Raw genomic sequence first — 26,174 nt, forward strand, 5'->3', positions numbered from 1 at the left:
ATGCAGGGGGTTAGTAAGGTGCAGCTGCAGGAGCCCAGGTCAGAGATGATGGCGAGGACCAGAGAGGGGTGATAAAGACATGGTCTGGGGATTTATAATAGAGAGAGAGAAACCTGTGACTCACTGTAGATGCAGGAGGTGAAAATAATGGGTGGCTCAAGAGTCAGAGATTTCTGAGATTTCTGGCTTGAGCTACAAAACTAAGACTTTTTTTAAGACAAGAAACTCTTGATATGAAACAGATTTCCAGGGATAGATGAGGTGGTGGAGTTCCATTCTGAATACTTGGAGAACTGGCAGCCATCCAAGTACAGATCTTCAATATCCGATAATGAGCATACCACACACTTTATGAGGTGAGAAATTAAAATAAAAATGTACTCTAAACCCCTTTACTCCCAGCTGTGGCCTTCGCTGAAAATCTGATTTAAACATAAAATGAGGACATTGATTTTCAGTTTGATTCGGCAGTTTGGGGTTTAGCACATCTTATTTCTTCTGCCCTTGAGAAATTTTACTCTGCATGCACCTCCATCCTCAAGTTTTAATTCATATGAAAACCTTAAACCATTTTAGGTGAGTTGAATCCATGCCCTTTTATGATGGAGAACACAGATATAAGCAGTGTTTTATATGCAAATAATAGCATTTTGTTATCAGACACTAGGAACACATATCATAGGCTCTTTTCTAATTGGTGCTGACAGCAAAGTCTTTAAGTCAATTAGTATAAAACCAAAGTTCTCATTTTGTCAGCTTTCCAACTTTTGACTACTTTCTAAAGATATCGTAATAAAGGCCACTTTACTTATTATACAGATGTATATTTTTACTCTGAACTACTCTGGCGGGTGTTCCAGAAAGTTGCTTTTCTCAGAATGACTGGTTTATCAAGGTATTTTTTTTTGGAGGAGGGTGTGTGTGACTAAAGAAGATGTTTATTTACACTTGTTTTAACAATTTTCGTCAGGTCTAGCTCAGTGGGTAAAGACTGCCTACAATGCAGGAGACACAAGAGATGCAGATTCTATCTCTAGGTAGGGAACATCCTCTGGAGAAGGGCATGGCAACCTACTCCAGTATTCTTGCCTGGAGAATCCTGTGGACAGACAAGCCTGGTGAGCTACAGTCCATGGGGTCGCAAAGAGTTGGACACAACTGAAGTGACTGAGCTCATGTATATTGTAGCCATATTTTAGAGCAAGGGAATTATAAGAGCTCAAGTTAAATACTAAGTTCTCCATTTGGGTCCGTTAAAAGTGGAGCCAAAATTATTCTGAGGAGAGTCATGGCTCTGTCCATGGTGCAGTGAAGAGTGTTTTTTATTGTTGTTTTTTAGAATTTCAGGCACAAGTTCTTCTTAGTATCCTAACTCAGCCAGATTGTTCAAACGCACAGCTCCGAACTCAACTAGTGACACACTAGCTGCACTCACTGTCAAGATGCTCCTTGGTTTTCAAATGCTCAGCTGAGGGGAAAAAAGCACACGTGTGGTCATTTGAAAGATGTGCTATTCAGCTGTTCCTGTCTGCTGCTGCTGCTGCTGCTGCTAAGTCGCTTCAGTCGTGTCTGACTCTGTGCAACCCCATATACGGCAGCCCACCAGGCTCCCCCGTCCCTGGGATTCTCCAGGCAAGAACACTGGAGTGGGTTGCAATTTCCTTCTCCAATGCATGAAAGTGAAAAAATAAAGTGAAGTCACTCAGTTGTGTCTGACTCCTAGTGACCCCATGGACTGCAGCCCACCAGGCCCCTCCATCCATGGGGTTTTCCAGGCAAGAGTACTGGAGTGGGGTGCCATTGCCTTCTCTGGTTCCTGTCTAGATGCTCTGAAGTTCATTCCTAGGAGAAGCCAGATCACTAGAGACCCACATACTTGGATATTAAAACAATTCATTTCTAAAGTGACTTGATTACTTTCCCTAAGCTTCATTTCCCAGTATTCAAAGTGAAGGAAGATTCACTCATTCACTCAACGATTACTCACTGAACTACTCTTCCCAACAAAATAGAAGACATAGTCCCACTTCTTAATGACCCTGACTATCTACTAATATGTGCTTAAGTATCTTTACCTACATATAAAGACCAAAAGACCATTATCATCCTATGTGATAAGCACAGAAATACAGAAATATACAGAGGAGAGATACCTTCCCCAGCTTGAGTGCAGGAAGGGGAAGATGACAACGATACAGACACGTCCCAGAATAACGTCACCCACTCTCTCTGGTGTCACGTGTTACTGGGGATCCAGTGAGAAGAGTGGGGGAGAGCTCTGTCATGACTGGAAGAGGAGGAGCAGAGGTGTCAGCTATGGTGCCCCTTGCTCCAACACAGACACTCTCAACTGGCTCAGTTAATGTGGAAATGTATTATCTCATGTGACAAAAGGTCCAGAAGCAGGGGAGGTTCAGAGCTGATTTAGTGGCTGGACTGTGTCACCAAGGACCCTCCTCCTTCCCACCTCTCAGGGGTTGGGATGGAAGATCTCAGGATAGAGCCAGGTGGTTGCAGGCATCGCAGTAAAACACAGAAGGTCCCAAGGAAGAGACCATCTTGACTTGAGCTTCTTTCTTAGAAGGGAAGATACCCCAGAGACATTTGAAGATTTCCTCTCCTGTCTCAAAACCCTGGCTTTGGGCACCTGCCCATCAGTAAAGCAATCAACAGAAAGGGCTGTGTGCTACCACTTAGACTCGGTGTCATCAGTTGGAGCCCGTCTTTTTTAGAGAATCGACCACATACTGCTCCAGGGGTGTTACAGACACACGCTGGCTGACTTGAAAGAACTCATCCTTTCTTCTAGGAATCTCTCATTTGCCAAAGTTTTAAAAATCTCTGCTACTTTCTTACCTCAATTAGATAGTTTTTTTCTCTCTCTACTGTCGATGCCTAGAAAGTAAGGCTGATGGAAACTGATCAAATCATACTACTCATTTTGCAGCTCAAATTCATGCACTTCAAACAAAATTTACCAAAATCTACGAGTTTAACTCCGCCTTCGGTGGTTAACAGGATGTTATTTCCTTTTATATCACGGTGGATAGTTTTGTTGTTATGCAGATGCTGAAGTCCCTGGCAGTGGAAAATAAATATGATGACTTTTGAAGGAAATACCAAATAAAAACACATTTTATTTCAGGAGAATCCATTTATACAAATCAATAGTGAACACATGTTAAAATTAACACTCAAACCTTTGTAAATGTTTCACATTGAGTTAGTTGAATCAAAGTCTATCTTGTCCACTTTGGACTGAAAGAATTTTTGAAAAATCAGGGCATACTCCTAGCCTTTATGAAATATTTTATTTAGAATGTGCTAATCTCATTAGAAGAAAAATTCTAAATACTTATTCTAAATAATGGCTGTTAAAAATAAATAAATAATGGCAAATAAAAACCTATTAGTAAAAATATACAGTATCTACCTTCTTAATCATTGATTTCAGAACTATACCTAGGAGATCAAAACTCAGGATTCTGTAGACACAAGGAGGGTAGATTTTTTAGTAGAAAAGAGGAATTAGCTATGCTAAATATTTCAGATTTTGCATCTTACTCTTGCATCAATAAATACTAATGAAGTGTTTTTTCTAAAAATAGGATACACATATTTTATTTAACTAGAACTGCCTCATAATTAATGCACGAATAATTTAAACTGCCTTACCAACAGTGCTTCACGTAAAATATAGGCAATTATGGGCTCACTCATTCTTTTGCCCTCCTTCAGAAATGCTTTCACAAGATCTGTCACTGATCCTCCGTTGCACAGCTACAAAAGAATATTTCAAAAAAAGAATATTTTTAGATATTAAAATGGATGTGACATTTTAAGTACTTGCTATAAAAGGTTTTCTCAAAACATTTAAAAAACCTGTTTCAATTTTTTGTTTCAAACGATTATTCCCATAATTGTTATGATTTTATAAATGAACATATAAACTTGTACTAGTATACAATCGATTATTGGAACACAGTTTCCATACGAATTAATTTTAGAAGAGAATATGGAGAAGCACTGGGCTTGACTTTTAAATTCAAGGATAAGAATTATGAGTCTACAAATTAGTTTCAAATTTTAGGACCTAGAGCTCTTAAAAGTACTCTTGATTCCTGATGCTGTTGTTCAGTCGCTTAGTCATGTCTGACTCTGCGACCCCATGGACTGCAGCACATCAGGCTTCCCTGTCCTTCACCATCTCCCAGAGTTTGCTCAATCTCATGTCCATTGAGTCAATGATGCCATCCAACCATCTCATCCTCTGTTGCCCCCTTCTCCTATTCTCAATCTTTCCCAGCATCAGGGTCTTTTCCAATGAGTCGGCTCTTCACAGTATGAAAAGGCAAAAAGACATGATTCCTGATAGTTTAATTAATAGTACAGTATGACCTCAGTCCACGGCTATATACTGCTTCATTTGTGCATTAACTTGAAAACATACTTCCTCTCTGGTAAAATCTCAGAGTGCACTGAAATAAGGATTACAAATAGTATTTTAGAAAACTATTTTAAACATCACATTTCCTAACTTTCTCCCTTTGCATCTCCAAAGAGCAGAGGACGCTAAAAAGAAAAACAAGAGGGAAGAACATGGTAGGGGAATTTTTCACATCCGGGTTTCTTCCAAGATAGGTAACATGAAGTCCCACAGCAAACATTACTAGGAGCTACATGTGGCTTAGATGTTAAAGAATCCTCTTGCCAATGCACGAGACATGGGTTTGATTCCAGGGTCGGGAAGTTCCCATGAAGAAGGAAATGGCAACCTACTCTATTCTTGACTGGAGAATTCTATGGACAGAGAAGCCTGGTGGGCTACAGTCCATGGGGTCACAAAGAGTCAGACACGACTGAGCAACTGAGCGCAAGCACGAGCCTATTTGCAGAGGAGAGAAACACTGACATCAACAGTGGAACATGAGTGGGGACATAACTAGCTAAAAGGCCCCAGCAAAGCTTTGACCGCAGGAACACCTGGTCCCCTAACCTGGGATCCTTCAGTCTTTGCTGTCAGCTCTCTCTCCCCGCAGGGCTCCTTGCTCTTACCCTGACCTCTGGGGTCTCCTCTGTCACCTCAGTGCCTAAGAACTAAGAGTTGTCATTTCCTCGACTCTACTGACCTAAACGGAGTAGAGAAAGGTGAAAGGAAGTGCGTTCGTAGCATCCTTGTCTGAAATACTGAACATATTTTCTCTCAAACTATCTTCTAACATGGTAATTAGATTTTATTGGATGCCTGAACACTTCTGATACATTATGAATTATATAATAACAGTTGTATTGAGCACAGACTTTACGTTAGCACATTCCTAACCCATTTACATGCATTATCCATATGTCTCACCACTCTGTAAAGTAGGTATTATTATCATCTCCATACTAAAGATGGGGAAAGTGAGGCACAAAATGGTAAGGTAACTCAGGAAAGATCACATTGTAGTGACAGAGCTAAGACAGGAACTTGGACAGCCTGATTTTAGAGTCCAGCCTTACATTTAATCATGATATATCATGATCCCCCAACAGGTTGTCTGGGCTGACATGTCGATCTAGACATCATGTGTGATATCAAAGTTGCTTTTTTTTTAAGATTTTTTTGATGCAGACCATTGTTAAAGTCTTTATTGAATTTGTTACAATGCTGCTTCTGCTTTACGTTTTGCTGTTTTGGCCACAAGACATGTGGGGTCATAGCTCCTCCACCAGGAAGTGAATCTACAACCCCTGCATTGAACAGTGAAGTCTTAACCATTGGACCTTCAGGGAAGCCCTCTTTTATAATATTGTCTCTATAAGTGTATTTAAAATCTAAACGCAAACTTACAAATGAGCATTGAGATGCAACTCCATTTATAATTGGTGTCTTTTTACATTAAACAAAACTTTCATCTTCTCCAGGAGCAGGGGCAGACCTGGCATTCCAAAAGGGACATTATCTTCTGCAGGAAAGGGAACACCTTTTAACGGGATAAGCAGAAGAGTATTCTGACAGCAGAATACAGGGTCACGCTGCCTCCAGTGGCCCAGCATGATGGGGGTCACAAAATTATTCAAAACTGACGGAAATGAAATTCAGAGCCCTTAAATTGCAAAGCACTTATTTAAGGGAACTAAGTTTTAGGGCCACTTTTTAAATTTTCAAAACTCATTGTAGAGTATGTGTGAGGGCTGGGGACATATGAGAAAACTCTATACCTCCCTCTCAATACTTCTGTGATGCTAATAAAACTACTCTAAAAAATAAAGTCTTTAAAATATCTGTAAAATGTACAGTGCAAAGAATTAACCCTAATGTAAACAATGGACTTTAGTTAATAATGCATGCATATTAATCACTTCAGTTGTGTCCGACTCTTTGTGACCCCATGGACTGTAGCCTGCCAGGCTCCGCTGTCCATGGAATCTCCAGGCAAGAACACTGGGATGGGTTGCCATGTTCTTCTCCAGGGCACCTTCCCTACCCAGGGATTGAACCCAAGTCTTCTGCATTGCAGGCAGATTCTTTATTTTCTGAGCCACCAGGGAAGCCCTCAGTTAACAATAATGTGTCATTACTGTCTCACCAACCATAACAGATGTACCATACCAATGCAAGATGTTAATAACAAAGAAAACTTGGGCGGGAGGATATGGGAACTCTCTGAACTTACCACTCAATTTTTCCACAAACCTGAACCTGTTCAAAAAATAAAATCTATTAATTTTTAAAATCTAGCTGCCAACATCAAGTATATTCAAAAAGGTCCTCAACTAATAATGAAAGGGCATGCAAAATTAATCCAAGTTATGACAGATGCCCCAGAGTGTTAGCTTCAGTTCAGTTCAGTTCAGTCGCTCAGTCGTGTCTGACTCTTTGCGACCCCATGAATCACAGCACGCCAGGCCTCCCTGTCCATCACCAACTCCCGGAGTTCACTCAAACTCACGTCCATTGAGTTGGTGATGCCATCCAGCCACCTCATCCTCTGTCGTCCCCTTCTCCTCCTGCCCCCAATCCCTCCCAGCATCAGTCTTTTCCAATGAGTCAACTCTTCACATGAGGTGGCCAAAGTACTGGAGTTTCAGCTTTAGCATCAGTCCTTCCAATGAACACCAGGACTGATCTCCTCTAGAATGGACTGGTTGGATCTCCTTGCAGTCCAAGGGACTCTCAAGAGTATTCTCCAATACCACAGTTCAAAAGCATCCATTCTTCGGCACTCAGCTTTCTTCACAGTCCAACTCTCACATCCATACATGACCGCTGGAAAAACCATAGCCTTGACTAGACGGACCTTTGTTGGCAAAGTAATGTCTCTGCTTTTGAATATGCTATCTAGGTTGGTCATAACTTTCCTTCCAAGGAGTGTCTTTTAATTTCATGGCTGCAATCACCATCTGCAGTGATTTTGGAGCCCAAAAAAATAAAGCTTAGAAACCATTAATAATTATTCTACTATCTGGCTGCTACTTAAGCAGGAACTGTGGTTTAATTTTTCAGAATGGAAAAGGATCTTTTGAATTAAACTTCAAGAAGAGTCAAGTTAAGGGTTCTTCTTTCCTACTGTTGTGTTAAAATTATGCCATCCTTCTGCTTCTTCCCGTGAGAAATAACCACTATCCTAAATTTTGTGTTTATCATTCCTGTCTTTAAAACTTCTTTCTTCATTATAAATACATTTCTTCTAAAATACATGGTTCAGTTTTGCTTTGCTTTGTGCTTTATACAAATAGTATCCTACCTGGATTTGCTTTTTTCTTTAACCAATAATATACTTCTAAAGTTCATTCATTTTGATTGATGAAGCTGTCACTAATATTTACTGTTATATAAAATGCCATTTTATAAATATAAAAAATATATGTTAAAATGAAAAGGGAAAAGGAGAAGACAAATACAACAAACATGGAATGTATTAAACAGACCACAGGGACCAAATGTCAATAAGCCACAAGTTAATTTGGGGCTGATCTTTTTCTAAAGATGTTCAAGATAACACCATGAATTTTCTAAATCCTCATTCAAAATTTCAAATATCATCTTTAATGAAATCTACTTTTGTTCGACTAGCATAAAATGCCTTTCACGTATGAAGACAAATTTTTAAAAAATTAACTGAAGTATGTTTGTTTTTAAATGAATGTGAAGGATTAAAATATATTAAAGGAAATGAAAATGTTCTTAAATTAAGCAATAGATCACAAAAATTGAAAATGACCATATGTTTCCACTTAAAAAGAACTGCATCCGGGGAAATGAATTGTGTCATATTAACCCTATGCAATTCTTAAATCACCAAGACAGACTAAAAAGAGATTCGTAGCAGGAGACCAAAAAACCCGTAAGTGTCACTTTGTAACACAGTGCTATAATAGGGCCTTCATGTTCTCTCATCAAACAAAACTGAAGTATAATTTTCTTAAACCAGAGCTACACTAATGAAAGAACAGAGCAGCCCTAAAAGTGAATTCTCTACTCAGGCTGTAGTCAAACATTAAAGAAAAAAAAAACTAAATCTCTAAACAGATCGTTACAACTCACTTCCAAAGACAGCTTTTATAAGCTTTCACAGTGCATTCTGTCTATACTATGTAAGGACAGGATATGAGATTTTTACTCAAATTTCTGGAAAAGGACTACTGATTTCTGCAGTTGGCATTTCTGACTTTTGCTGTTTTTCATTGCTTTTTGTTTATATTGAATGCTCTAAGACCCTCACTTAGTCTGACCACATCCCATGTGAGACCACAAAAGCTGAAACTCATTTTCTGACACTCATCTAGGTTTTACTCTGCTCATTTTATAAAAGTGTTTGATTCTTTTTATAGAAACCAATTTTTAGCAAATGCCTACAAGTGACACTTTTGGATCATAAGGTAACCACAGATGTAATAAGACATTAGCTATATTGCCTGCAGAGTGACTGCACCATTTCACACTGCCTAAATAATCTAAAAAAGTTCAGTTTGCTTCACAACCTCACCAACACTGGGAAGTATCAGTCTTTTAAATGTTAGTCATTTTAGTGAGTGTATACTAGTAGTTTCATTGTGGTTTTAATCTGAATTGCCTTCTCCTTTCCTTTTTTCATTTTAACCTAACTCTTCTTGAAGTTTTATTCGAGAACACTATTATAATAGCTATTTTAAAGTCTTTATCTGCTAATTCCATTATCCTGATTATTTCTGGGTCTGTTTCATTTGACTGATTCTTCTTCTGACAATGGGTTACCTTTTCTTGCTTTTTTATATATTTATTAATTTTTATTAAATGATGGCCATAACTAATTTCACATTTAAATGTTCAGATTTTGCTGTCTTCTCTTAATGAATGCTGAATTTTGTTCTGATAGGCAGTTCATCTGCTTGTGGACTGACATGAACATTTCAAGCCCTGTTTTTGAAATTTTTATAGGAGGCCAAGGGTAGTTCTTATTCTAGGGTGAGTCTAACCCTTCCTTTAACGCATAACCTGTCAGCAGGGTCTCTACTAAGCATCTTAGATGTTCAACAAAGATTACTCAATTTGACTGGTCAGAACTCAAGTATCTCTCCAGCTTGCACAAACTCCAGTAGTTGTTCAGATTACTGCTTTTCAGTAATTCTTACCCTTATTATTGTTCGTTGCCCAACTGCCTAGAATCTTGCCCTATCCATCTCCAGCTTGGTTTCCAGTCAAAGACTCAAGGGAACCCCCATGCAGATTTCTGGAGTATTTTTCCTGCTTAACTCTCTCTTTGAAAATTCCAGTCACTTTTGTCTTAACAATCTTTTCAGTTCAGCAAGATTGCTCTGATCTCCTTGGGAACGTCCTTCTTATCCCCGTGGTCTGGAAACTGTTTCCAAGAATAAAGATGCAATGATTGTAGTGTTCCTCCAATTTCCTTTTCTCAATATCACAAGCCTAAGCTGTCTCTTTCACAGTGCTGGAAAACTGTTATGTTTTTAAAAATATATTCTATGTAGTGTTTTAGGTATTTACAGTACAACTGCGCGGTGTGACACAATTTACTGTCATAGCCAGAAGCAGAAGTCCCAGACTATTTCTAATGCACCCTGAAATCCAAGGACCTCTGGCAGGGTTTTCCAAACTTTCTTTTGATAAGAATCACCTTAGGACTTGTTTAAAAAATAAGTTTCTGAGCCCTCATTCCTGGAGTTTCCGCTTCTGTGGGTTTGAGATGGGGCTGAGTCTTTCCAGAGTGTCTGGGATGTATATTAAAGAACAAAGGTACTAACAGGAACCTCGGTTTGTTTCTTTTTTTTCAGGTGGAAGCTTAAGTGTTACCCACTCATCTAGGCCTTCTTTGACTTCTCTCTTCACAAAAGGTCTTTTTCATTCTTTGTTAGCACTCCACTTCTGTTCTTCACAGTATCAGTGCTACTGCTGCTTAGTCACTGTAATCATGTCCAACTCTGTGCAACCCTATGAACTGTATGTAGCCGGTCAGGCTCCTCGGTCCCTGGGATTCTCCAGGCAAGAGTACTGGAGTGGGTTGCCATGCCCTCCTTCAGAAGATCTTCCCAATCCAGGAATCAAACCTGGATCTCCTGCATTGCAGGCAGATTCTTTACCACTGAGCCACCAGGGAAGCCCACAGTATCAGAAACAATGTATAATTATTTAATTAATTTGTCTATTAAGTTTTAAATTGTCTTTCTGCACTATTAGACTCTCTAAGCACCAGGATGACAGCTGGTCTCATTCTCTACTGAATACCCAGAACCTCCCAGAATGCTTGGCCCAACGTAATAGATATTTATGGAATTAGTAAGTGACTGGGTGAATATACTTTAGTCCTGGACACTTATGCATGTACACACACATAATGACAGAAGGCCACCTTTTTACATGAAATGGAAGGTGCCTCTTCAAATGTGAAATGTGTGACTCAATATCAATAAAATACATATACTGATGTAGCAAATTCTGCATTCCAATGAAAGACTGATACAATATTAATGAGTGACACCATCACCTAATAATGTTTCCTAATGTGTAATACTGTAATATGTACAATTTTCACATTACTTTTCTAACTTGTAAACTAGAAGTAGTATGTTTAAGCTATTACAGACACACATTCTAATTGACTCACTGAAGTATGCATTTTGATGTATTTTGGTAATTGTGTACAATTCTGTAACCACTAAATCAAGATATAAAACGGCATCCCTCATCCTAAAGCATTTCAAAATTCTTGGGAAAACCATCAAACATTGGAAATGTGAGCAACAATATATCTTTGATAAACAAGAAAATGTAGAAGAAATCTTTTAATCTGCCTGGTCAAAATATGGGCTTCCCTGGTGGCTCAGCAGTGAAGAATCTGCCTGCAATACAGGAGCTACAGGAGACATAGGTTTGATCCCTGGGTTGGGAAGACCCCCTCGAGGAGGGCATGGCAACCCACTCAAGTATTCTTGCCTGGAGAAGCCTATGGACAGAGGAGCCTGGTGGGCTACAATCTATGGGGTTGCAAAGAAGAGTTAGACACAACTGAAGCGACTTAGCACACACAGTCAAAATATATGATTTACCAAATGGCAAAACATGTCACATTTTTCCCTCTGTGGTTAATATTATAAACTTGCACTCCTATTCAGAGAGCAGATGCATTTGCAAGCACCGAAGTACTATTAGGGAAAAAAGATATACCAGCATTATACATGTTTTTATGTATTTTCAGGGTTATAAGAATATAAAGGAGTACATGTATACTGTTTTTCCATCCTGCCCTTTAAACAAAAAAATGAGACGACTCTAGGTAATTGTCTGTCTTGTTCTGTGGTGAGTACACCAAATAACAGCCTTTTATATGAGAGCTGGGAATGGTTGTTCCAGCCCTAAGAGCATGAAAAGAATCGGCATTTGTCTACTCCACTGCCACTGTGCACAGCTAATGAAAGGAAGGACCGGTGCTGTGCCATCAGAGTGGTTCAGAAGCCCAGCTTTGCAGCCCTGTCCTGCTTCCCTGCCCCCTCCCACATACACAAGCCTGCAGGGGTTCCCTGTCCCCTTCCATGTACATGTTATCTCCCGGGCAGCAACATTACAGAGTTAATAGCTGAGCAAACAGAAACCATTCATTCATTCTAACTCATTTTCTTTCTGTCCTCCTATAGTTTCCTTTTCTCATGATGGATCGTCTCTTACTTATTAGATGTAAGTATAAATGCAGAATAACTAATAATGCACGAAAGTTAGTATTCAAGTCCATGAAAATCACTTTCGTTACCAGAAATGTGCATTTGTGAGGCTTTAGGACTATTTACTGAACTTTTGTGCTTCCAAATGCCACCTGTAATTTCCAGCCTTTGATCTCTTGAAAAGGATATAATTTCAAAGAGAAAAAATGCTATAATTAGAAAGCAAAGAGAGAAAGCAGTGTCACTATTAAGAATGAACAAATCAGGACTAATTCAGATAAATAATAGAATTCAGCCTGCACTACTGCCATGAAAGGAGCAATTACAGCTAAGACTGGATTATGAAGGGAAAGACCTTTTAACAAAAAGATGTCCTAACTCTGGATTTTGGTTCCGTAATGGCTGAGGATACACTAGACAAATAGATGTTGAGACAGAAGATTATATTCCTTGTGTACTTAAGGTGTTGCTGTTCATCCAACTAAGAAGGGGGAAATTATAGTTAAATCTCAAATTTGCCCTCTGTGCTCATCTGCAGTAGATGCCTAGTACCAGACCAACTTAACTCAATTTCAACCCTGTTTTTTCATCTCATCTCCTGGTTTGGTGGTAAGGATATGCAGAAATGAACCACCTCCCACCTCCCAAGGTCCCCTTCCATCCTGCTCCTGACCCTCCATGGTAGACACTGGGAGTGAAAAGGAACACTAAGCAAAAGCAAAATCTACAGGGACTTCCCTGTTGGACCAGTGGCTAAGACTCAGAGCTCCCAATGGAGGGGCCCTGGGTTTGATCCTTGGTCAGGGAATTCCAAATGCCCCAACTAAAGATCCTGAGTACCACCACTAAGAACCAACACAGCCAAATACATAGATAAATATATAACTTTTTAAATTTAAAAAAGAGGTGTCTGTATTTTACAAAGCAAGTCAGTCAAGAGATATGTAATAGCAATAAGCAAAAATTAATATGAAATATAAGTATGGTATTTCAAAAGGCATAAGTAAAAAAAAAACAAAAAACTGGTTCTCCCTTTATGCTGACATTGTTAGGAAAACCTAAATATTAAGTGACAATAAAAATTCCCATAAACATTTTGCAAAAAAAAAAAAAAAACTATATATATATATCAGTTCCCATAGGAGAAAATCTTCTACCCCTTCTCTTCTTTCGTAGTTTCATTACAAGTGTGTAACTGGAATGTAGGAGGGCTAGCAACTAGTGCTCTTCTGTATGTTCTGAAAATGAACATACAGAGAATTTAGAAGGAAATAATTTCTAAACAGAGCCGTGTATATTATTCATGCTCAAGAAATTATAGTATAACTAAATTTAATAAAAATACAGGAAGAGGAAAAATTGTATCAAAGTGAAAGCAATAATTCAAAAATCACAACTAAATAACAGAGAAAATAGATGGCCCAGTAAAATCTGAGCAAGAAATTCTCTTCTTGGAATTTCAATTCTGGATTGCAATATAAATACAATGATTTTTCAAGATGGAAAAACTCTGGGTGAGAGTCTGTCCAAGCTGGTACAGTCCGCCCACCCCCTACACATGCCAGGCTGATAACAAGGATGCTACTCAGACCCTCCAAGAAGCACCATCTTTACGCAGATTCATATCAGAAGTCTGGCACTATTAGCATGACTTTCTGGGTACCACCAAAGTTCCTATTTGGCCATCCTTTGGGTACCCCCACGCAAAATAATTTGTGCGCTTGCATGCGTGCACAGTTGTTTCAGTCGTGTCTGACTCTTTGTGACCCATGGACTGTAGCCCGCCAGGCTCCTCTGTCCAGGGGACTCTCCAAGCAAGAAGACTGGAGAGGGTTGCCATGCCCTCCTCCAGGGGATCTTCTCAACCCAGGGGATTGAACCCACATCTCCTGTGTCTCCTGCATTGCAGGCAGATTCTTTACCACTGAGCCACTAGGGAAGCCAGCAAAATAATTTATTGGAGATTTATTATGATAAGAGGTATAATTAGCAGTCATTTTGTAGAATAAAGTATTGATGCCACAAGCCAATTTTCTGAAAGTGCCTTTAAAGCAGCACCTGCACCATTCATGTTTATAAATCAGGTAATTGTACCACTTATGTGTATATGTAATCAGTCTAACTTGCATATGTAAATCAATTGTCTTACATACAGTTGCCAGTTCTTTGCTTTTTCCATGTTTTCCCTCAACTTTGAATTTCAAATAGATCAGATTTCTGAAATACTATTTTAATAAACTACTGTTTATTCTTTTTTCTCAAGCCGTTAAGGGATATTTCCAACTCTTACATCTAATAATAAAGACAATATGTAAAACAGCTAGTGAGAAGTTGCTGTATAACACAGGGAGGTTAACCGGTGCTCTGCAACAACGCAGAGGGATGGGATGCGGGGCGGGGTAGAAGGAAGGTTCAAGAGGGAGGAGATATATGTATATTCATGGCTAATTCATGCTGTTCTATGACAGAAGCTGACATAACATTGTAAAGCAATTATTCTCCAATTAAAAATAAATTTTAAAAACATATGTACAAAGTTCAAAGAAGCTAAGTCTCTGCTGATTCATTGCATCAGGATGCCACTTCACTTGTACTGGATGTTACAAGACCTTTTTAATCAATCTTTTCTGCTCTCTCAAAAGAACACTTTAACTATGATCTGGAATCTTCAACTCTCACCTAACCCTGAGTGATAATACTAAGAAATGACAATATAATTAGAATAGGAATTTGTTAGGCATAAAAGACATCAGCGGATCTTATTCAATAGTTTAAACTCTGGGAAAGATTTATACTTTTGTTCTTGACATTTAGGCCTATATTAAGCAGAACAACTGAATCTTCAAATGCTAATTTTCCAATTATTTTACATGGAAAAAAAACATAAGAGATGCATTATTGAAAATGTTCTCAAAGATATAAATATACACAATTTTTATTCAGGACTCCATCAAGGATTTGCAGAGCATCACATCTCAAATACACAAACACAAATATGAAGTAAATTATCCATTAATTTAAGACAAAATGGCTTAAGTTCATAATTTATTCTGTTACTTGAGATCAAATTGCCAACATCCGCTGGATCATCGAAAAAGCAAAAGCGTTCCAGAAAAACATCTATTTCTGCTTTATTGACTATGCCAAAGCCTTTGACTGTGTGGAGCACAATAAACTGTGGAAAATTCTGAAAGAGATGGGAATACCAGACCGCCTGACCTGCCTCTTGAGAAACCTATATGCAGGTCAGGAAGCAAGAGTTAGAACTGGACATGGAACAACACACTGGTTCCAAATAGGAAAAGGAGTACGTCAAGGCTGTATATTGTCACCCTGCTTATTTAACTGCTATGCAGAGTACATCATGAGAAACGCTGGGCTGGAAGAAGCACAAGCTGGAATCAAGATTGCTGGGAGAAATATCTCAATAACCTCAGATATGCAGATGACACCACCCTTATGGCAGAAAGTGAAGAGGAACTAAAAAGCCTCTCGATGAAAGTGAAAGAGGAGAGTGAAAAAGTTGGCTTAAAGCTCAACATTCAGAAAACAAAGATCATGGCATCTGGTCCCATCACCTCATGGGAAATAGATGGGGAAACAGTGGAAACAGTGTCAGACTTTATTTTTGGGGCTACAAAATCACTGTAGATGGTGACTGCAGCCATGAAATTAAAAAACGTTTACTCCTTGGAAGAAAAGTTATGACCAACCTAGACAGCATATTCAAAAGCAGAGACAATACCTTGCCAACAAAGGTCCATCTAGTCAAGGCTATGGGTTTTCCAGTGGTCATGTATGGATGTGAGAGTTGGACTGTGAAGAAGGCTGAGCACTGAAGAATTGATGCTTTTGAACTGTGGTGTTGAAAAAGACTCTTGAGAGTCCCTTGGACTGCAAGGAGATCCAACCAGTCCATTCTAAAGGAGATCAGCCCTGGGATTTCTTTGGAAGGAATGATGCTAAAGCTGAAACTCCAGTACTTTGGCCACCTCACGCGAAGAGTTGATTCATTGGAAAAGACTCTGATGCTGGGAGGGATTGGGGGCAGGAGGAGAAGGGGACAACAGAGGATGAGATGGCTGGATGGCATCACCGACTCAATGGACGTGAGTTTGAGTGAGCTCTGGGAGTTGGTGATGGACAGGGAGGCCTGGCGTGCTGTGATTCATGGGGTCGCAAAGAGTTGGACACGACTGAGTGACTGAACTGAACTTGGGTAATTGTGTTGAGAGAAGTAAAAGTTTTGCTCTGTTTTTTTTTTGTGTGTGATTTAACTAAAAATATAAAGCTATCTTGAATTGAGAAATACAAAATAATTCTGAAATCATAATAAGTTGCCTATCATCAAAGAACACGCCTGGCTCTTAAAACATTTTTTTTTTAACTTCTATAAAGTAATAGTTTCAGATTCTGAAAAGGTTCTTGAAAATTCTATTGTAATTTTGAAAGACTATGATTCAATCAAAAGTGGCAGATTAAATATATACATGTATTTCCTCTTACTCATGAATCTCCATGAAAATGCCAGTAAAGGAATTAAAAAAAAAAAATAAAAACATAAAACCACTAGAAAAAAAGAACAAAATGGGAGAGAAGTGAAGAAGAGATTGCAACAAAATTGTTCAACATGGAATGCAGGTGACTGAGTGGTTAACTGACCCAGCAACACAGAGAAAGCCACAAACCAAAGTGCTAGGTGGGGGAGCTGTGTTGAGGTCACCTGAGCAGATTAACCCAGAGAGGGCAAGATAACAGTGAAAGTGGAGGAGGTGGGACGGGAGGGGCAGAAAACAAGGCTTCCTTTGCAAGTCTCTCTTCAAAAGACTTGATGCCCTCTTATGCCACATTCAAAATACCCACATCCAGAAGCCTGCCAGAGCTACTTCACACACACACACACACAGAGACTGGATGTTTTGCTCCCTAGAGAAACTGAACTGAAGGGACTCAATATTTGGTGACATCAGTACAGTGAATAATAGGAGGAACACACAGAATTCCTGATGTGCAAAACAGAGAAGTAACCTTGGAAAGAAGAGACCAAGGAATCCAGGAAAGTGGATTCCACCCAGATGAGCAGCAGAGAGGCAGCAGGGGTCAGACACCTGGCAGACAGGATGGAGCAGGAGGATGTAGGATTCCAGAGGGGCAATCAATAATCGTGCTAACATTCAGAACATGGATTAGAAAATGAAAGAGTAGAGAAACTGAACCATCTGTTTCCAGGTTCAACAACCAACTCAGGAAAGACACATACCTACCTGCTCAGCAAAGGGTGGCACCACTAACCTGGATCTACAATAATACTGTCCTGTATTACTGCTTTCTATGAAACTCAAAGGTGTTTGCTCCTTGGAAGAAAAGCTATGATAAACCTAGACAGTGTATTACAAAGTAGAGACATTACTTTGCCAACAAAAGTCCCTATGGTCAAAGCTATGGTTTTTCCAGTAGTCATGTACAGATGTGAGAGTTGGACCACAAAGAAGGCTGAGCACCAAAGAATTGATGTTTTCAAACTGCGGTGCTGGAGAATACTCTTGAGAGTCACTTGGACTTGCAAGGAGATCAAACCAGTCAATCCTAAAGGAAATCAACCCTGAATATTCATTGAAAGGATGGATATTGAAGCTGAAGCTCCAGTACTTTGGACACCTGATGTGAAGAACCAACTCACTGGAAAAAACCCTGATGCTGCAAAAGACTGAAGGCAAAAAGAGAAGGGGGCAGCAGAGGATGAGATGGTTATACAGCATCACCAACTCAATGACCATAAATATAAGCAAACTCTGGAAGATGGTGAAGGACAGGAGCCTGGCATGCTGCTGTCCAGGGGGTCGAAAAGAGTTGGACTTGACTTAGTGACTGAACAACAAAAAATTAATCAAGTGAATGTATTTTTTTTAAAGATAAAAATGATTAAGTCTATCTGAAATTATATGAACTGAAAAATAGGCTAAACTGATGTGATATTGTCAATCATTTTAAACATACAAAAATAGATGAAAATATATTCAAAATTAAGAGTGGTTCTTTTTATAGTTTCAAGTATTCTCTACAATGATCACTACTTGTATATTCATTTAAAAACCACCATAGAAAAAATATAAAGTATGGAGACAATGTGCAAATTATTACTGTACAGGAAAATCAATGGTACATTCCAAAAAAAAAGAAATAAAATAATCAAATGCTAATAAAATAATGTGAATACAAGACACTGAGAACAAACTTGTGGTTGTCAACAGGAAGAGGAGGCGGAGGAGAGATGGATTGGGCGTTTGGGATTAGCAAATGCAAAGTATTACATATATTAATAGAATGGATATACAATAAGATCCAACTGTACAGCACAAGGAATACTTAATATCCTGTGATAAGCCATATATATAATTATGTTAATACATATAAATATATGGGCTTCCCAGGTGACTCAGAGATAAAGAATCCACCTGCCAATGCAAGAGACATAGGAGACTTGGGTTCTAACCCTGGTTTGGGAAAATCCCTTGGAGGACAAAATGGCAATCCCCTCCAGTATTATTGCTTGAAAAATCTCATGGATAGAGGAGCCTGGCAGGCTATAGTCCATGAGGTCACCATGGGTCGGACATGACTGAGCACACACACAGCCTAGCATATAAATATATATAACTGAATCACCTCACTTTACACCAGAAACTAATGTTATAAAAAGTAAATTAATGCAAATACAATAAATAGATGCTGTTAAGGTGATCAAATAAAGGTTTTACTAGCCCTAGGTTTGATAAAAGAAGCTTTAAGAAATTTTTATAAATTTTATTGTAATTAATGATTACTTCAACTTAAATAAAAATATCCAGTGAAAATCGGAAAAAAACACATTCTTCTACGGCTGGCAGTAACCTTAGTGGTGCACCTTCTAATACTCTTGCATTAGAGAGAACTGTCCCAAGCTATTCTCAGGAATTGAAAAGGCAGACTCTGCAGTATCCCTTTGGCAACTTATTCAGTGTTCCACACCACTTCTAGTAAGGTTCCCCCCCCCCATAAATGTAAATACAGTTGATCCTCCGTATTCACGGATCACAGCTGTTTGAATCTGACCATGTGGAACCCACAGATATGGGGGACTGACAGTACCTGGTTCTGCAGTTTATGTCATTAGTATTCAGTGAAGTCAGAAGAAATTAGCAACTCACCATTTTTGCCTAATGAAGCCTCAGCTACATTAATTTTATCTCATATCATAGCACCTGGCACTGAGCCTCAGTCACGTGTTGCACCAAACACAGATGAATAAATAAAAATTATAATGAAGTCCCTTTTTAGTATGCGCTTCTGCCAGGAAAATATCCTAGTTTCTTTAGTCTTTTATTATGGAAACATTTTCTTTTAATCTTTAATTAATTTTCTTTCATTTACTGGTGTTTCTAAAGATGGCACGACCAGAACTGGGAACAAGATTCAACAAAAGATACAGAATGGAACATATCAGATGAATTGCTTTATGGGGGTGACGTTACTAAACATGTCATTCCAAGACCACACTGCAAATCACCACATGGGAAATAATTCTGAACACTTACCTCAAGAACCAGCCATAGCTTATCTCCATTTATTTTATCCTTCTTAAAGTACATGCCATAGAATCTGACCACATTAGGGTGGTCAGAAAGTGCTTTTAGGATGCTGTACTCTGCTTCAATCTCTTCATCAATATCCTAGTTTCAAAAAAGTCATGGGGAGAGAGCGGTGAGAAAAACATGAATAAAGTCAAAAAAACATAAGTTAGACTAGCGAATGTAGAATTTTATCTTGTCAAAGCAAGGTCAGAATAGTTTCTACTGTGCTCAATACAATGTATTGACATTTCTCATTACACTGCTTAAGGCGAGAGATTGTGATTTTCCTGTTAATCAAAAATATCTCTAATTGTATTTATTTCATTGAAAAGAAATAAATGAAAGGCTATTTTTATGTGCAGTTAGAAAGAAACATATAAGGACTTCCCTGGTGGTCCAGTGCCTTCCAATGCAGGGGATGTGGGATTGATCCTTGGTCTGGGAACTAAGATTCCACATGCCGCTGGGCAACTAAGCCCGGGCACCTAAACTACTAAGCCCATGAGCAACTCAGACCTGACGCAGCCAAATAAATAAAATTTTTTAAGTTAAAAAATAAAAATAAAGAATTCTAATCACAAAATCTAGTGAAAAAATATATATGGAGAACTGTTTAAGGTGATCTCCCTTTCTTTGTAGTGTTAACTTTATTTCAATGGTAAAATTATTGTTTTGACATGAAAACTTTTAGCTGGTTCATTTTGTTTCTTTGAAATATAGGCTATTTAAAGGCTATCAAAAACTAATCATACATGCAATAAACTCCTACCTTTCCAAAAAAGTGAAAGGGTTAAGTTATATAAGCTGGCATACAGCATTTAGTTAGCTAAAGACTCATTCACCAGAAGTAGAATAGGTTGTAATCCTGTCAATAAAATTGCAAACAAGATTACGCACTTAGTCATATATCTAGAAAACCATATATACAGAAAACAATTCACTGTCATAAATGAAAGACTTCTAATATTTTATGGTAACATTTAATGTCCACATTGTTTTAAGACAGAATCATGGAATCACAAAGCTGTAAAGAATTTTAGACCAGAACACTAGCCTAAGGAAGAAACTAAAGCTAAGAAAATGTAAAAAAAAAAAAGAAAGAAAGAAACGAAAGCTCAAGGCAGTTAGAGTCACAGAACTAGTTAGTGTGTGATCCAGGACTAGTCTTTTGTCTACTATCTTTTAGTCCTTCTCATTTCATCCCTTTGTTGGAGAGAAGATTATGAGTCCAAAATCCATAACAGTAAGACCTTTTTAATAAAAATAAAATAGCCACTCTGCAAAATGCTTGGGTGCATTTAAATTTATTTTATTAAGATTACAATCTCCTGGTTATAAATCTTTTTTTATTTGACTTGTGGCATGATGAATGAAGAGTAAATAAAGAATTCTTAAAAAAATATATATGTACTATGACAAGAATAAAAGCAGCAAAAGAAGACATTTCATACTACGGTTATGGATCTATATATTTCATTAAAGCAAGAGAATAAAACCTGATTTGTAAGGTAGGCTGCATAGCAAATGTGAAATTATGAAAGGATAACTGTTACATACATTCACAAGTCATTTGTTCTTGTTCATTAAGAAGCAGAGGAATGGGGGAGAGACTCTGATTGTGGGGCCACACATTGGGATCAGCCTGGAGCCCTTTCTCTCGCCACCATGAACCCCAATCCTTAACAGCAAAGTTCAAAGGGCAGACTTCTAATTGCGAAGACTAGTGGTGTAGTTACTATGATACAGCTTAATTGGTGTCTCTCTTCCCTCAGTTTTAACAAGAACTTTCCAACAGACTATGAAGTCATGCAGCATCAGTTAAGCCTGTGCACAGTGCTTCTCATTTTTTTCCTCCAGTGGGCCTCCCTGGTGGCTCAGTGGTAAAGAATCCGCTTGCCAGTGTAGGAGACATGGGTTTGATCCCTGGATTGGGAAGATCCCCTGGAGAAGGAAATAGCAAATCACTCCAGTATTCTTGCCTGGGAAATACCATGGGTAAAAGAGGAGCCGGCGAGCTACAGTAGATGGGGTCACAAAGAGGCAGAAATAACTTTGCGACTGAGCAGGCATGCACTTATCTAACCTACTTCTTGAAAAGAAGCCCCCACCCTCTCTCTCCTCTGCTCAAAAGAAAATAAAACAATGTAGTAATAACAGATCTAGTAAAAATAAACCATCAAAAAAGAAAGAGCAACCCCAAGATGAACAGAGGGCAGAGACTTTTTCCAGAGTCCTTTTGCAGGCTTTGTGAGTGTCAGAGCTGTGACAAGAACGAGAACTCCCAGGCCTACTCCACACACATCTCATCATTTCCACCAAGCCTCACCCCCATCACATGCAAAAAGTGAAAGTGAAGTCACTCAGTCGTGTCCGACTCTTTGCAACCCCATGGACTGTAGCCTACCAGGCTCCTCTGTCCATGGGATTTTCCAGGCAAGAGTACTGCAGTGGGTTGCTATTTCCTTCTCCAAGAGCTGGGTTATCGGAGGAGTTGCTCTCAGGAGAGGTTTAGGGATTACGGAATCACTGAGTTTATTCTGGCTCCCCCACGGGCTAGGGGAGACCTACATATGTCCTAGTAGCTGAAAATGCACCCAAACATCTAGCCTCTTACTCCTGGAAAAAAGAATTTTGTCTCTTACAGGCAAATCTCATGCTCTTACAGGCAAAGCAAGATGAGTTTCCCTGATCACAACTGCTATTCCCAAAAAAAGCACCATTGGCACTGCTGGAAAAGAGGCCATATGGACTGACCACGGCATTGAATTCTTCACAAGGAACCAGACCCTGTAAAGGAATGCCATTTCTGTTTGGAAACACTTAGGTAAACCTGAAATTTAATTTCCCTTTTTTGAAAGAAATTTTAAAATATATTTCTTGTTTGGAGGAATTCTGCCTGAAGCCTAAATAAACACAGGAGGAAAATGAAATCTAGCCAAGACGACATTAGACAATTTTAGGGTTACTTCCAGACCCGTGAGTCTATACGCTGACAACACTCTGAAATCTAAAAATATTAAATCAACCACTGAGCTGCTTGAGAGAAGATAAACTTATATACAGATATACTTCTCTGCGTGTGTGTACATGCTAAGCCACTTCAATCATATCTGATTGTGTGACACTATGTGGCCCTCCAGGCCCCTCTGTCCCTGGGCTTCTCCAGGCAAGAATATTGGAGTGCGTTTCCACACCCTCCTCCAGGAGATCTTCCCAACTCAGGGATCGAACCTGTTTCTCTTATGTCTCCTGCATTGGCAGGCAGGTTCTTTACCACTAATGCCACCTGGGAAGCCCCCATATTTCTCTTTACTATATATTTATTTATCAAGTATTTATTGGACCTTCTAATATATGTTAAGCATTTAACAAGGAAAATCTAACAAGACATTTTAAAACAAACATTTCCTTCAAATTGCAACTGACATTGTGATAAATAAATCAAGATAAGATACCAATGGACTTTTTAACTGTTTAACACAGATTTTTTTAAAAAGTTAATTAGCAAGCAAGAGAAAAAATGTGACTTACATGGATGGGATCCAGAATTTTGACTGCTGCTTTTTGGCCATTTTTCTTATTCAACACTTTAAAAACTTTTCCATAAGTTCCTTTGCCAATCGTTTCAGTGATTTCCCAAGTATCAGAAGGGTCAGGAAAGTTATCAAAGATGATTGATTTTCCAATTAATGGAAGCATCTCAAAAGTTTAAATCACTGGAGAGAAAAAGTACAGAGCTTCATTGACATTTGATTGGTAATATTAAACAGCACACACAAACTCATGGGAAATTATCTAATATTTTCACTGATATGATGGAAAATACACAGCAGTAACCAAATGTACTCAGAGTCAAAGAAATTTTTAATTTCAGTTCTTTTTGCAAACAGATGAATACGAGTTTAATAATGTTTTGTAAGCAGGGCTTTCTCTGTTTAATACTGTCCCATATTAATTGCTACTATTAGTAATTATTTTCAGATTAGAAGCACACATTTAAATCATTTTGATTTACTGCTTTATACTCATGAATGAAAGAATTTTAGAATAAACCTTAGCAATGATAAAAATCCAACTTCTTCATCAAAGCAAATCCCACACTTTAAAATGGTTGTGTTTTTTTATTTATTTTTTAATTGAAGGAAAATTGCTTTACAATATTGTGTTGGTTTCTCCTGGATAACATCCTTCAAGAACCAGTCATAATTATACATATATCTTCTCCCTGATGAGCCTCACTCCCCTCCCCCTCATCCCACCCATTTAGGCCATCACAGAGTGCGAGGCTGAGCTCCCCATGTTATACTGCAGCTTCCCACTGGCTATCTATTTTACACATGATAGTGTATATATGTCTTCTTACTGCGTCTCCAATACTGCCCTGCAAATAGGTTCATCAGTACCATTTTTCTAGATTCCAAATATATGCATTAATATACAGCATTTGTTTGTCTTTCTGACTTACTTCACTCTGTATAACAGGTTCTAGGTTTATCTACCTCAGCACAATTGAGTCAAATTCGTTCCTTTTTATAGCTGAGTAATATTCCATTGAATATTGAATATCTGCTTCATCCATTCATCTGTCAATGGACATCAAGGCTGCTTCCATGTCCTGGCTATTCTAAATAGCACTGCAATGAACACCAGAGTACATGGATTCTTTTTGAATTGTAGTTTTCTCAGAGTATATGCCCAGTTGTGGGATTCCTTGGTCATAGGATAGGGTTATTCATAGTTTTTTAAGGAATCTCCTTACTGTTCTCCATAATGGCTGTATCAGTAGGAGGGTTCCCTTTTCTTCACATCCTATCCAGCATTTTTAAGTGATTGTGCTTTATATCACTGCTGTATGTAAAACCCAACAATCAGTCCCCTATTGCTTTTATTTATTTTTATTTTATTTTATTTTTTAACTTTACAATATTGTATTGGCTTTGCCATACATCAACATGAATCCGCCACAGGTATACACATGTTCCCCATCCTGAACCCTCCTCCCTCCTCCCTCCCTGTACCATCCCTCTGGGTCGTCCCAGTACACCAGCCCCAAGCATCCAGTATCATGCATCGAACCTGGACTGGCGACTCGTTTCATATATGATATTATACATGTTTCAATGCCATTCTCCCAACCCCTATTGCTTTTAGTATGAAATTTCTTTCATATAACCTACTACATCCTTTAAAATATGGCCCTTGCTTAATTTCCTAGCCTCATGTCTCACTACATCTTCCCTCAGACACTACAAACCTACCCACTTGGGATCCATCAAGTCATCCCCTTCTTGCTTGAGGATCTTCACATACAGTCTTTGCTCCCACTTGGGTCTGTGATTTCTTTGCTAAGCTCTAACTCCTACTCATCTTTTCATGTATTTGCTGAGATGTCATGTCCTCCAAACCGAACCACTCTCCATTCCATTTGAGTTGTGTGCCCATCTCTGTGCTCCATAAGCTCTCTGAACCCACCATGGACCTGATATTCCTGCATACCCAGCACCTGGAGCACCCTACTCCAGTGTTCTTGCCTGGAGAATCCCAGGGATGGGGGAGCCTGGTGGGCTGCTGTCTCTGGGGTCACACAGAGTCAGACACGACTGAAGCGACTTAGCAGCAGCAGCAGCAGCAGCAGCACCTGGTACAGGGCTCAATTAGGAGAACATGGCCAATGAGCTCAAGTGATTTTAAAAAAGATTTCACACATAAGCTGAGATAAGATCTTCCAAGTAGTGCTACTAACCTTTCATGTTTTCCTTAAATTACATTCAATCTTTTGTATAAATTTAAAGGAAAAGAAAAGAAAAACAAAACGAACAGAAAGACCAACTAGAACATCTGTGGTGGTCCTCTGAATTTTTTGGTTAACCGTGCAAAACCTCACTTTTCAATGTTATAAAGTTGACTGCAGTTGTTCCTGGATGTGTATACATATACATAGAAACAGGCCTATTAGTGAATGTGTTAATATCACATACTAATATCAGCCCATGAAATTCATTTGTCTGACTACAACTTTCAACCTCATCCAATCTACCAATCCATTGACTCTTCACTTTCTTTATATCCATCAACTCTCTTCAGTATTCACTTCTACTTCGTTTTCTCCTTCCCCAGCATAAACGGGGCTTCCCTCGTGGCTCAGTAAAGAATCCACCCACAAGGCAGAAGAACCTGGGTTCAATCCCTGGGTTGGGAAGATCCCATGGAGGAGGGCATGGCAACCCACTCCAGTATTCTTGCCTGGAGAATCCCCATGGACAGAGGAGTCTGGTGGGCTACAGTCCATGGGGTCACAGAGTTGGACACAACGAAGCGACTAAGCACAGCACACAGCACAACAGCATAAATTCTACAGCTTGAATTATTATAACTTCCTTGAAAATGACCTAAACATTCTTGCTTCTCTCTTTCTTCACCACCAGT

At 38.9% G+C, this 26,174-nt stretch overlaps 1 protein-coding gene across 1 annotated transcript in view; it reads right to left on the reverse strand.

Moving 5' to 3' along the window:
* MYO3A (myosin IIIA) overlaps positions 1 to 23,447 on the reverse strand; it is a 161,527-nt gene extending 138,080 nt beyond the window's left edge. The window contains exons 1-4 of the mRNA XM_044927476.2: positions 23,280 to 23,447; positions 19,713 to 19,847; positions 3,676 to 3,780; positions 2,979 to 3,078 (exon numbers count right to left, since the gene is read on the reverse strand). Of these exons, the coding sequence (XP_044783411.2) occupies positions 2,979 to 3,078; positions 3,676 to 3,780; positions 19,713 to 19,847; positions 23,280 to 23,447 (508 nt within the window). The remainder of the gene's footprint in view (positions 1 to 2,978; positions 3,079 to 3,675; positions 3,781 to 19,712; positions 19,848 to 23,279) is intronic.
* Positions 23,448 to 26,174: the final 2,727 nt, after the last annotated feature.

This window comes from Bubalus bubalis, chromosome 14 (assembly GCF_019923935.1).
Source record: "Bubalus bubalis isolate 160015118507 breed Murrah chromosome 14, NDDB_SH_1, whole genome shotgun sequence".
Lineage (NCBI taxonomy): Eukaryota > Metazoa > Chordata > Mammalia > Artiodactyla > Bovidae > Bubalus > Bubalus bubalis.